Source organism: Condylura cristata, unplaced genomic scaffold (assembly GCF_000260355.1).
Source record: "Condylura cristata isolate star-nosed mole 26May11 unplaced genomic scaffold, ConCri1.0 scaffold00010, whole genome shotgun sequence".
In the NCBI taxonomy this organism is placed as follows: domain Eukaryota; kingdom Metazoa; phylum Chordata; class Mammalia; order Eulipotyphla; family Talpidae; genus Condylura; species Condylura cristata.
Window position 1 is genome coordinate 21,679,115 of NW_004567111.1, and position 13,084 is coordinate 21,692,198.

A 13,084-nucleotide genomic window follows, 5' to 3' on the forward strand; every position below is an offset into this window, starting at 1 on the left:
CGCGGGCTGCGCCTGTGGGTGATGGTGCGGGTGCTTCAGCTCCTCGCCGGGGAAGAGCGCCGCGTCGCGGGCTGGGTTCGCAGCGCCCAGCACGGGCTTGAGCTGGGCGAACACGGGCTCGTCCTGCGGGGCCGGCAGCTGGGGCACGGGCCCCAGGCGGGCACTCATGGTCAGCACCCGAGTAGCCATGGGCACTCGGGGGGTGGCTTCGGGCTCGGGTCGGGCGCGCTTCCCACCTCGCCCACGCTGGCTCGGGCCGGCGAGCTCGGCGCGGGGCCGGGGGCGGAGGAGGGGAGTCTCCGGGCGGACCCCTCGGTCAACAGCAGGCGCAGTTTTCGAAGGCGCGCACGAAAACCAAAAGTCGTCCGTTCCGCCGCGCGTATACGCCAACGTCCTCCAGACGGCCACTTTCTCCCGCCCCGCCCCGCCCCGCCGCACCGCGCAGCACTCCCTCACACGCCGGAGCCCGCTCCCGCCACCGCTGGTCTCGGCGAGCGAACTGCCAACGCGCGTACCTGCCCCGCGACTACTGACACTTGACGCCCGCCGCTTGTTTTACCCAACTCTGGGTGGGCGGGGCTCGCCTGCCAAACTGACAGATCGGCGACGAATCCCGGGGCCTAGAGGCCGCCCGGGCTCCAGAGGATAACCTATGAAAAGAGAGGAATTCTCCAGGGCCCCGCCTCCGCCGGGCCGACCGCGCCCCTCACCGGCCACGAGCTTCGCGCTCAGGGCGGCCGCGCAGTTTGTACACAACTTCTGTGACAGATTGGGCTGGAGGAGCCGGGGGCGGAGGGAAGAAGAGAAGAGGGTGGAATCTAGGAAGAGAGGGAGTTAGGGTGGAGACGTGGAGGGAGATCTCTTCGGACTGTTCTCTGCCAGGATTAAGGAGAAAAAGAGTTGTGCACGTCTTAGGTGTTGTGCAAGGACCTGAAACTCAAAAACTGAAACCCAGTAGGCAGTTAGGTGGGGGCGCTCAGGTTTGGGATACTTGTTTAGTGAGTGGGTATTTTTAAATATACAAAATGTACTTTTCTTTAGCGGAAAACTAGGGCGGTGTGATAAACAAATTTAAAAACAGCTCTTGTCTCTATTTATCTTTAGCAGAGACTATTCATTTAGCAAAGCAAATTCGAAATGTCCTGAATAGGTTTAATGGTGTGTTTTTTCAATCCTTGCACAAAAACTTGTTTTCCCCCTGCAGGATTCGGAGTGATTAAGAAGTTCTCACACATATTCCCACTTCTTACCCGCGTCTTGGGGGCGGGGGTTGGGAGTGGGGGCTATGAATTTTGAAGTTTTCAATATTTACACTATGTTGATCCTAGCCGAGGCATGGAATCTAATTTAAGCACTAATGACTAGATCAAATGTGTTTAAATAGACATTACATCTTTGACTTATTTTTTGCTAGCACTGTATGTTCAAAAAATGGAGTTTAAAATTTACAAAACAGAAGCGTAGCACATTTACCTAACACCGTGGCACCTTTTCCTACGAAAAGACAACCCAGAAAGCCACAAACATTAGATACACAGTAACTCTAAAAACTGGAAATCCACATTTGTTGGAAAGTAATAGCCAAACATATTATCGTCCATTTCCTATGTTATAATGGGAAGGTGAATTTTTGCCAACATTCACCTAAGGAAACCACTTCCCTTAATCCTTCATGTTCCTGTACATGATTTTATCTGGCTTATTTGAAGCCGGAACAATAAACTGCAATAAAAATGCCTGGAATATTACTACATATGTATGTATGTTGACAGCACACTGTACCATTAGACAGTTTTACGTATACAACAGTCTACTCGTCGCTTCAGAGTAAAACAGTTTTTAAAAAATAGTTATTAGAAAAACATTCACTTCAAAGAATAGCTGTCAAAGTTATGGATCTCATTTGAGTATGTGGATTTAAAATAACTGATACAAAATATTACAGGTATTTATTATTAGAAAACACAAAATCATGCTATAAAATGAGATTTTTTCCTCCTTTTCATTCTCTTATTAATTCATGGTTCATTTTTATTACTGTTATTATCATTTCAGAGATTGGCTGATGACTGCTTTCACAGACCAAAATATTATTTTGTATTTTTGCAAATCTTTTTTTCAGCAAACAACCCCATACAGTCCACTTTCACCTTTTAAAATTAAATAACTCAGAAGCTTACTTCTGAGGATATAACACTTTTTAAAATTTTGAACATTGAAATATCTTTATTTAGTGCTGACAACATGATCAAAGCTGAGTGCAATATAGTTAACTTCTAATAAAGCTTGTATTCTTGTTAATCAAAATCTTATTGAGACTTGGTGCCTTTGGAATCTATCTATATTTTAATCTGCATTTAAGCCCATCTAGACCTTCCTTTAGTTTTTTTCACCAGAACATCCATGACCTGTTATTTCAATCTAAGTTTTCACCTCAATCAATGCCAGTTGTTTTACTTAAAATGTTTCTACATTTCACACCATTTAGCAAACATTCCTTTACAAAAGCTTTCTTATTACCAAAAAAATCCAGCTATTGAGTAAATTTTTAATCAAATACTTTTGTGATTCTGCTTGCTATTTTTCACATTTCGACCTTTCCTGATACTGTTTTACATATAGATAGATAGACACTGTTTTATATATATGTGTGTGTGTATATATATATATATACAGAGAGAGAGAGCACGCACGCTATAGTTGGGCTTGCAATACATTTACATAGAAAAGCTGAAAATAATCATTTTTGCTCAAATATTTACATTTCATTTCTGACAAGGGTTCATTAAATAGCTGCCACTTTTAAGTAATGGTTTTTCTGAAATGCCTAGCTGTGCAATCTCACAGAAAATAACTAGCTTAGCACTGTACAATAGTACAGAAATTGGAAAGTAATCCTTTTCTGAGACATTTGCCATGAGTTTTTTGAACATATAAAGAACATGTTCAACTTAGCTTGCTTACTGTGGCTGTTTGCACAAATGCTACAACTGCAAACTTGCTTCATCAACTTAGCAAAAAGGGTTAAAACTTGATATTTTTCAAATGTTCCAGGTTCTGCATTGGCATGATGCCAGACAGTGTGAATGGACAGATCCTCAATTACTTTGAACTTTCTAGTTCTTTGCATTCCTTCCTGCTTAGTAGTGCTGTACCATTAGGGAAGATAGGAGAAAACAAAAAACAAATGTCAGGTTTCAGAAATCAATTAGTGGCCTGGCAATGGTGTGTTAACTGAACTGTGCCAAAACAGAATTCTGAAAGCAAGAAATTAAAAAATCGAGTAGTCAAGTTAGGTAGGAGGTAAGCATAGAAGCAATGTGCATGCTTTAGTCCTTAGTCACTGAGCAACACAGATTTAGTCTTAGAATAAACCGTGTCACTATCTTTACGGGAATAAATATGTCTGAATGTGTGGGGGCTGAACAGGCCTTCAAGGATGGGGGAGGGGAAGATTTGAAGGAGGCAGTGGAAAAAAATGGATAAATAGCTTCTGAGTGATGAGATGAGAGAAATATGAAGCTATTACAGGGGCAATGTTCACAGAAAGACACGGCATAAGAAGTATCTATTCAGTTAGGAAAAAATGTCAGGGAGGGCTTGAAATGAAGGGGTCGAGAGTATTATATACAACGTTTTATTCACTATGATTGGAAAAATATTCACAGGATATTCCATTTCTGTAAATGAATCAGAATCAAATTACCCAGTGAGATCAGACACACAGAATAAGAGTGAGCTTGAGTAAAAATAATTTTTATAAGGGAGTACACTCTTTTCTAGGGTAAGATTATTTCATTAAAAGTGACTTTTTGATTTTCATTGATTACCTGGTGTTTCTATGTCAATAGAAACATAAAGCATAATTGTTGTCCTCTATAAAAGTTCATGTTTTTCATCCTTTATTTTTCATTAATGGTTGCAATAGGATTTTATAATTATATTTTTATATAAATAAAAGTATTAAAAATACCTAACATCTTATTTTCGTAGCATCTCTCATACTAGTTGTCAAGAAATTTAAAATGTATTCCTGAAATTTAAATAGTACAGCGAACCAGCGTTAAAATAAAAAAATTACCTGAAAAAAAGAAAATAAATATTTTATTTAAATTTGGACTTAAACATGTCCTTCCTGAAATACTTCAGAAAGCTCCTAATATACGTTATTCTTAAATAAACTGTAATTTACTTAACCTTTTAAAAATATAGTAGTAAATGAGAAGAGTAGAATTTTACCTTTGAGAAGGACTGGGATTGCTTTTTCCACCTCGTTAGTATAATATGCAGACAAAAATGACATTAATATAAATGCGTTGAGCCAAGTTATAGGCCAAGCACACGGTCACTTAAACTGTACAGTATTTGAATTCTGACTCTAAACATGATAGGAAGTGTTGAGAAATCCTCAACTGAAGCAGGTACACCAAACAATCTTTTAGAACACTAAGGAGGCCACATCACCAGCATCACAATGAACAGAGTTTTGAGCCAACTGCTGTTCATGTGATGAAACACACTACTAGCCTAGGCAGTGGGCACAGGCTTGTTCTCCTACCTGGTACCCACAGGTGTAAAAACAGTAATTTTCCAATTTACTGGGGATTGAAAATCAAAGTTGGGAAGGTGGGGAACTGGTGCACTTTGGGTACCATGCAGGCGGACAAGTCTTTTAGGAGAAGAGAGTATAGACATCTCATTAGAAATTGTTTCATTCTATGTCCTCTGTATGAATATTTTAAATTAAGAAAACCAGATTACACATGCAGATCTTTGAAGACATAAAAAGTATCTAGAATTAAGAGGCTACATACTTTGTTAAAACACTGTAAATAACCAAATTAATTTAATAGAAGAAAACAAAACAACAAACAAAATGAAATACTTGAAATAACTTTTAGTAAAAATCAATTGTAGTTTAGGTGACCTAGGAGCTTGAATATAGCATTTTCTAAGTAACTTTAGAACTGAGGTTACCAAGGGCCTCTCTGGTGGTACAGGGGTTAAGTCTAAACACTATGAGACTGTCAGCAGCCACAGCAGCACAAGTTCGATCTCTAAACAGGGAGCTGATCCACATGGCGCAGCAGACCTCTCCTGTCTCACCCCTGTTCCCCTGAGCAAGTATATCTTGATCAAACTGTCTGTTCTGCTCCTCACTCTGTCTCAGGAGAATCCTGTCACCTACCCCACTCCATCTCTGACCTGCACCCCACTTCTTATATACAAAAATAAAATCTTTTTAAAAATCTAAAAAAAAAAGACCTGACCAGAGGAGAAGGAGGGAAGAGGCAGAAGCAGAGATGCAGGAGGGGCCCAATGGACTTCCATGGTGGTATCAACCTAGGATTACCTTAGATCATAAACAGTGTTACATCAATAAGAAGAAAAAAAAACTTTTTATCAACAAAAAATTGTAGAATTTAAAAAATAATTCCAATAGAGTTGTTTTCTGCGTTGAGGACCCACTTCTGGTCCATCCCATCATGACCTCAACCCACACTTACACACACACCAGTCTCTAGCCTAATTAAGTGCCTGCAAACACGTACTGAATCTTCTATGTGCTGAACACTACTGCAGGTCTTAGAAACACAAAGATGAGTGATTCAGCCCAATATATCATCTCACAGGTAACCCCTTCCTCAAATATGCTTCATTTCTTCCCTCAGTGAGTAGACTGGAGCCCAAGTTCTACATTGTGGGACTTTCTGCCAACCTCCAATCTCTACAACCTCCCTCAGGAACTCCAGGCTCTAATCATAGGACTTCCTTGTCATTTCCCCGGAGGCTTTGTTGTTTCCCCCAACTGTAACGTCTTTCTTTAACTACATATACCCTATAGCACAAGCCCAGTTATTACCCCAGTTCTCTTCCAGAGTCACTCCATATTCCCCTATAAGAATTACCTCCTGTTGGTTTCTCAAGCACATTAGTTTTATATCTTCAGTAAAGCACTGCTTATGCCATCTACTTTATGTCTGCATCTCCCAACAAATTGTGTGTCCTCGAAGGGACACCTCTTTGTGTTCCTCATGATACCTCCTAGTACAGTGTCCCACACAAAAAAGGCAATAGCTGTTTGGTGAACTCAATCTTACTCATTATAGATATGAAAGCTGAAGTTAAGAATAAAAGCTTGATAGGATGCCATCTACAAGTGTAAAAAAGTAAGATTAGAAAAATCACTGTTTACAACCATGATGATCTTAATTGATTCAGGCAATAATCAATGGAAGCTAAAATGTTAAATAGGGTATTTTACATAAGGAATAGGGTATTTTACATAATCTGAAAGTATTTCCCCATATATGAAGTATTAATTACAGAAGGATCACACCAATGGAAACACTTGATAGACGGTATCTTAAATAAATGATCAAGATTAGCATCATTTTGTGGAAGAAACTGACCACCTTGTCCTTTCTGAAATAATAAACTGAGAGGATAAAACATTATTTGTTTTGTATTCCTTTCAAAAAAAACAAAAAAAGCATCAGCTAAATCTAACCATTAGGAAAGACCAAAGAAACTCAATTTGAGGAACTTTCTACAAACCACTGACCTCTCTTTTCAAATTTGTAAATATTATGCAAGAGCCCCAAAACACACCCCAACCTTTTTAAAAAAAAGAATAGATACTCCTCCTTTGCTTTACATGGAAGAGGAAGATGGCTACAGTGAGTATTACTAGATAACTAGCAATTTGTTTATAAATTAAATTTTCATGCTTTGAAATTCTACTTTTAGTTTACTGCTCAACAGCACTTAAGTGTATACAAAAAATAGGTAAACCACAATGTTTACTCAGTATTGTTTACAAGGCACATTGTTAAGATAATTAGCAAAATTTGAGTATAGACAATGCTATACTTCCTAATTTAATAACGTAATCCTACTTCTTAGGATTTATAACTAATTAAATATGGACACAGGCTCAAAATGTGTGTGGATGTGAGAGAGAGAGGGAGACGAGAGAAACAGAGCAGAGATGGCTAAATGTGAGCAGTAATTTGGGTAAAAAGCATATTCATGCAACTTTTTCCTTTAAAGTTGAAATATTTTTGAAATAAAAAGGAAAAAGGTATAAACATTTAGGAATTCTATTTACTCTCATCAAAAAAATGTGATCTGAATTTCTCAGACTGATTTTCACATAGTCTTATTACAGGAAAACCCATCACACACCAGAAAAGCAATTCCATCTCCATTAAAACCAAACCCTTTCCTCAGTTTTTGCAGACCTATGGCATTATTGTCATTGTAATCCTGATGTCCTGGGTACAAGTTCTGTTACTGTTTTTGTATATTCCATGTACTCCCCCACCCCCCGCAACTCAGCCTCTGCTGTGTAAAGTATTAAATGAAAATGTTTATCAAATGAAGAGCATGTACCTGTACTTGTATATACACACACACACACATCTCCCCACAGGTCTCCAGAACCTCAGACTAAAATGTTAGAAAGGTTTATTACTGACATTATTACAGCAATGTCTTTCTAAGGTACTGGGAGACATTTAGTTAAAATGATGTGACATGGGGCCTCCTTGGTGGCCTAAAGGTTAAGTGTCAGTGCTGTCACCTCTCAGGCCTGAGGTCCACTGCAGCCAGGGAGCTGACCCACATGGCATAGCAGAACTCTCCAGTCTTGTATGCTGCTCCCCTCAGCAGCGTGTTTTTGTTGATCTACTTGTTCTGCCCTCCACTGTCTCTGGGGAATCCTCTCACCCCCTCCAACATTTCTGGCCTACACCCCAGTTATCATATGCAATAAATAAATAAATAAATAAACCTTAAAAAAAAAAACACAGAGACAGTGAGCTTTGAGTAAAGCTATGAATAAAATAAGACTGACCGTGAGTTAATAATGATTGAAGCTGGATAATGAGTATATACAAGTTTCATTCTATTTTTGTATCTCTTTGAAATGTTCTATAATAAAAAAAAATTTTTAAGGTAAGCACAATAGATATAGAAGTAATGATAAGCTCAACTTGAACAACCAATGACATAGCAATTTTATTACAATGTAGTTTAGGTTATGTTTTGTCTTTTAATTTTCTTTTTTAAAGATTGTATTTATTTATGCATATAAGAATTGGGGTGCAGGCAAGAGTTTCAGGGGTTGAGACATTCACCAGGGACAGAATGGGGAGCAGAACAGGCAGATCTATTGAAATACACTGCTGAGGTCTCGAGACAGGGGAGGTCTGCTGCTCCATGTGGGTTAGCTCCTTGGCTGGAGATGGAACTCCTGTCACAGTGTCTGGTGGTAATAGTTTAATAGTGTTAAGACTTTAATGCCTAAGCCACCAGGAAGGCCCTGCCTTAACTTTGAAAGACAAACACACCAGAGAACTGCTGTAAAACCACGGCCCCTCTTTCCTGAAGCCACTACATTCCAATACCAGGCACTGGAACTGGCAACACAGAGCTCAAGTAGCATGAAAGAAAGACCTAAACTACCAGAAAAGTTGAACTTCTCTGAGTGTTTTTCAAATGTGAAAAATACTGGACTCTTCTTTGTGCCACCGGATAATTTTAAGAAAATCAGATACTTATCATCGATCACCTCTGGCAAAGAGAAGTAGGTTACTTAAAAAAGAAAAGAAATAGATAAGCAAATTCTGCATGTATGGGGAAGGAGGTAGATTAAATATTTCCTATAAAAAAGAATATTTAATATAACTAACAAATTTTTACTAGATTCCTACTATAGGCAAAACACTGGGAGTGAGAGCAAAGCACGTTCCTTCAAGTGAATAGTTTTCCCTTCTGGTTGAAGTGGCAATGTATGCATACATTAAATACAAAATAACTATCATGAGCAAATGAATGACCAACAAGGAAGAGAGCCACATGTGTGGACTTTGATTCTTGAATTGTCCTTTAAAGAAAACAAGATTCTGCAAAACAGTAGAGAAGAGAAGAGAGTAGGAAATTCTAGGTAAGCAATGGCATGATAGTCAGGGTATTAGATCATATGATTTGGTGAAAGCTGTTAGCCCATGGATTAATCAAATATGAGTTCTATGTGCTGTGTAAGGAGCTTATGTCATAAAGTCCTGGAGAATGCAAAATTGTAAATCAATGTGTCTGTGAAGTTAAAAACAATTGATCCCTCTACCTTCATTTCCCCAAATTGTGACTTTCTGGGAGAAAATGTTTTGGAGCAAAGAATGAATATCCACAACCATGAAAGTAATCATTAAAAATTTGTAAGAGGTGGGCACTCCCTGGTGGCGCAGAGGTTAGAGCACTGCACTAAGAAGCTTAAGCCAATTCCGCATGAGTTCGATCCCCGCATGCCTGCCCCGGAGGAGATCCACATGGTGAGGCAGACCTCTCCTGACCCGCCCGCTGCTCCCCTCAGCAGTGTACTTCGTCGATCTGCCTGTTCTGCTCCCCACTCTGTTCCTGGTGAATCCTCTCACCCTCCGCATCCCTGGCCTGCACCCCAGTTCTGTATGAATAAATGAATCTTAAAAAAAAAAAAAAAAATTGTAAGAGGCCCTCCCTGGTGGCGCAGCGGTTAAAGCACAGCACTAAGAAGCTAAAGCCACTTCAGCATGAGTTCGATTCCCACTGGAGCTGATCCACATGGCTGGCAGACCTCTCCTGACCCACCAGCTGCTCCCCTCAGCAGTGCATTTTGGCAGTCGGCCTATTCTGCTCTCTGCTCTGTCTCTGGTGAATCCTCTCACTGCCCCTGCACCTCTGGCCTGTACCCCAGTTCTGTATGCATAAATAATTAAATGTTTAAAAAAAATCTGTAAGAAAAAACACAAGAAAACCCAGCAGAAAACTAGTCAATGATGATAACTAGGTATTTCACAAAAGAAGAGGTAGATAAGTGGTCAGTAATTGTGTGAGATGATACTCATCCTCACTGTTCTCAAGGACATGCAAGTCAAAGTAGCAGTGACATGCCATTTTTTACTCAACTGAGGACAAAATGAACATTATTCAGTGATCCCACGTTAGTAAAAATGTAACTCTATGGATTTTATAAAATGTGTACTTGTACAGAGGGCAACACAGAGCATCTAGCAAAAGGTAGTGTTTCATATACTTCAAAATTCCACTTTCAGGAATTCATTCCTCAAAACTATTTAAGTGTGCAGAAAGAGAAACAGATGTATCAAAATATTTGTTACAGCATTGTTTGTAATAATGAAAAACCTCAGGCTACCTAAATACTCAGCTGTAGGTAGTATAACCATCAGGTAAATGATTAAAAATTTTTGGTGTAGCCAGAATTTATAAATCCATGGAAAATAAAATCAAGCAATTTTGACTGAATTAAATAGGTAAATTTGTATTAACATGAAATTATCTTTAAAGGCATACTAAAAAATTGTCACTGGCTAATACATAGTTCATGGTGTGGTTTATGTAAATAAATTATATGATGCACATAATTTTTAAAGTGGTTTACACAAAATTGCTAAGAGTTCACTTTTAGGAAGGTGAGAGAGAATTAGAGACTAGGAAGGCAGACAAGGAGGGAGGTTGCTATCTATGTTTCAAAAATTATTAAGATGTCAGTATTAGGACACAAGTATTGTCAAGCATTTGTGATGACTACCTTCACAGATGCCCTACAACTATGAAATTAGCTTGTATTAATGGCATTTATTGCCCTGAGAGGAACCAAAGGATTCATCTATTTTAATGGAACTCAATTCTGGAGAAATGGAAGTCATTTACGGAGTACCCATGACACAACTTAGATAACGTAAACTAATAAGCAATGGGTATTTAAAGGACACCAAAAGTGTTATTAAAGCTGAAGCACAAAACACTATGAAAGTCCAGGAGAAAATGCTTTCTCTATGACAGCTCAGCAATGAAGGCTTCTGGAGAAAGAGATCACTGAGAAAGGTCCTAAAGAATTTGAGCTTAGTTTTTTGACACTGAGCAGTGATCTTCCAAGACATGACCTTGGGGATCTATGATAGGAACAAAAAACTAGAGGTCATTCAAGGTAATACATGTCTGGAGTGAGGTCATTCATAGAAAGAAAGGCCTTAGAGGTCTCCTCAGTAGTGCAGTGGTTATTAAATTCTCCCCACCATCAAGCAATCGCCAGAGGCATGAGTTCAACCCCCAGGCAAGGAGATAATCCATCCGGCCCAGCAGACATTCCCAGTCTCACCTGCTGCTCCCCTCAGCAGTATCCTTCTGTATTTCAGTAGGTCCTCCTATTCTGCATTCCACACTGTCTCTAGTGAATCCCCTGAACCTCTGGCCTACACCTCAGTTTTTTTATACACAAATAAATTCTAAAAAGGGAGAGAGAAGCCTTGTGTCTACCCATATTTTTTAAATATTAGAAACTTAAATTACTGAATTTAGTTTCTTAATATACCTCAAGATCCAATACTGTTAGCAGTAACTACTGAAAAGCCATCAGCAAAATTATCAACATGCTGCTTGCTTATATCCCTTTGCTGAGTCAGTTTAGGGCATCTGATTCTTTAATTTTCCTACAATAATTATTTCTGATTAATTGTATCCCTGGAAAATCTCATCTTTCTCATTACAGATATTTGGTTATGTATAGTCACTTTTTTTTCTCATACATATTCTATTTTATGCTTTCCCTTGTTCATTTGGTAAATTGGTTAAATATGTTTAACTGTATGCCCCCAGGAACATATCATTGTTGAAGTGATCCTTGTTAAAATGTTTCGAAACTGATAGGAGAACAAGGTGGAATATTAACTTCTGAGCCACCTCAACCCTGGGACAGTCCACAGCCAGATGCACCAGCCTTCCTAGCATGTGGCGGCCCACGTTCTATGCCACTAGGTGACTCTGAGTCGAAGTTCTGTATGTTTAAGGAGGCAAGTCACTTCTTAGGAGCTCATGTTTTGCAAAGATTCAGCCATAATACATTTTTTATGATAGCTTGGTAAATCTCTTAAAGAAAAGGGAGAGGTTTATGACAGCAATGGTGATAAACCTTTAACTACATGTGTGCGGTTAACTCTGTGTCAGCCATTCAAGTTAACTTCTACCTATATTTATGGGCTTGATTGCATAATACGTGAAGTTCACAGGAAGTACCCAGAAGATAAGGTTATAGAGACAAGTTGTTTAAGTTTGAAAGTAAACCACAGCTTAGTTTGTAGACAATTTTGTAACACAAGTGAAGACTTCATTATTGGATAATTTTTTCTTTTCTCATAGTTACCACTAGGTGATTAATCACAGCTTGCAAGTGCATCATCGTTAACAAAAGAATGCAGCTTTGGGACTGACTGGCTGAAAAGTCAGTAAATTACATTATGTAAGTGAAGAGACACATTTGATGATATCCAAACCACCCCAAGCATATGGAGGATTTGCTTGTCTCATCATGTCTCACTAGATAGTGGCTTCCTTCACTGGCTTCATCCAGTAACAAGACTCATTTCTACTGACAAATGTTACTTGATCAGTACACCTTGCATTTGCCACAAGAAATGACCTTTCATGGTTAATGTATAACTAATTATTGTTCTTCCTCCGTGATAGCCTACATTTTACAGTAGAAAAACACACTGTGTCTATTAAGCACCCTAAAACACTAAAACCCATCCGATACTGCTAGTATACCTTCATAATACTTTTGGCATTGTATGATGGTTATTATATATTTCTGTTGTGCTTGCCCACCATTTTAGTTTTAGCTGAAGACCATAAAACTTTAGCCGTAATATTTAGATACTTAGAAAAATCAAGAATATTCTTCTTGCACGCACATTAAGAAGAATAAAAACCACTTTGGTGACAACAGAGGTGCTGAATGAAAATGTACATAGAAGAGAAACTACTTTATTCTAATGAAAGCAAATTACCCTAAAATCTTTGTTGTGGAAAATTAAAACTAATGACATGTTCATGCTGTAAGGCAAAATAGCCTGTAACCTAATTTCCCAGTGTGAGCTGCAGTTTATTTTCAAACGTAAATAACTTGTCCGTTTAATAATTTGCTTTCCCCCATTACTACACAAGAGCCATTTACAACAGACAACTTTCAAAAAACCATCCAGAGGAGTGCCATTATTTTCCGAGATAATTTTAACAGCTTAAA

The 13,084-nt window shown here is 38.8% G+C and overlaps 1 protein-coding gene across 1 annotated transcript in view; it reads right to left on the minus strand.

Moving 5' to 3' along the window:
- KLF5 (Kruppel-like factor 5 (intestinal)) overlaps positions 1-511 on the minus strand; it is a 17,203-nt gene extending 16,692 nt beyond the window's left edge. The window contains exon 1 of the mRNA XM_004680097.2: positions 4-511. Within this exon, the coding sequence (XP_004680154.1) occupies positions 4-189 (186 nt within the window). The 5' untranslated portion in view covers positions 190-511. The remainder of the gene's footprint in view (positions 1-3) is intronic.
- Positions 512-13,084: the final 12,573 nt, after the last annotated feature.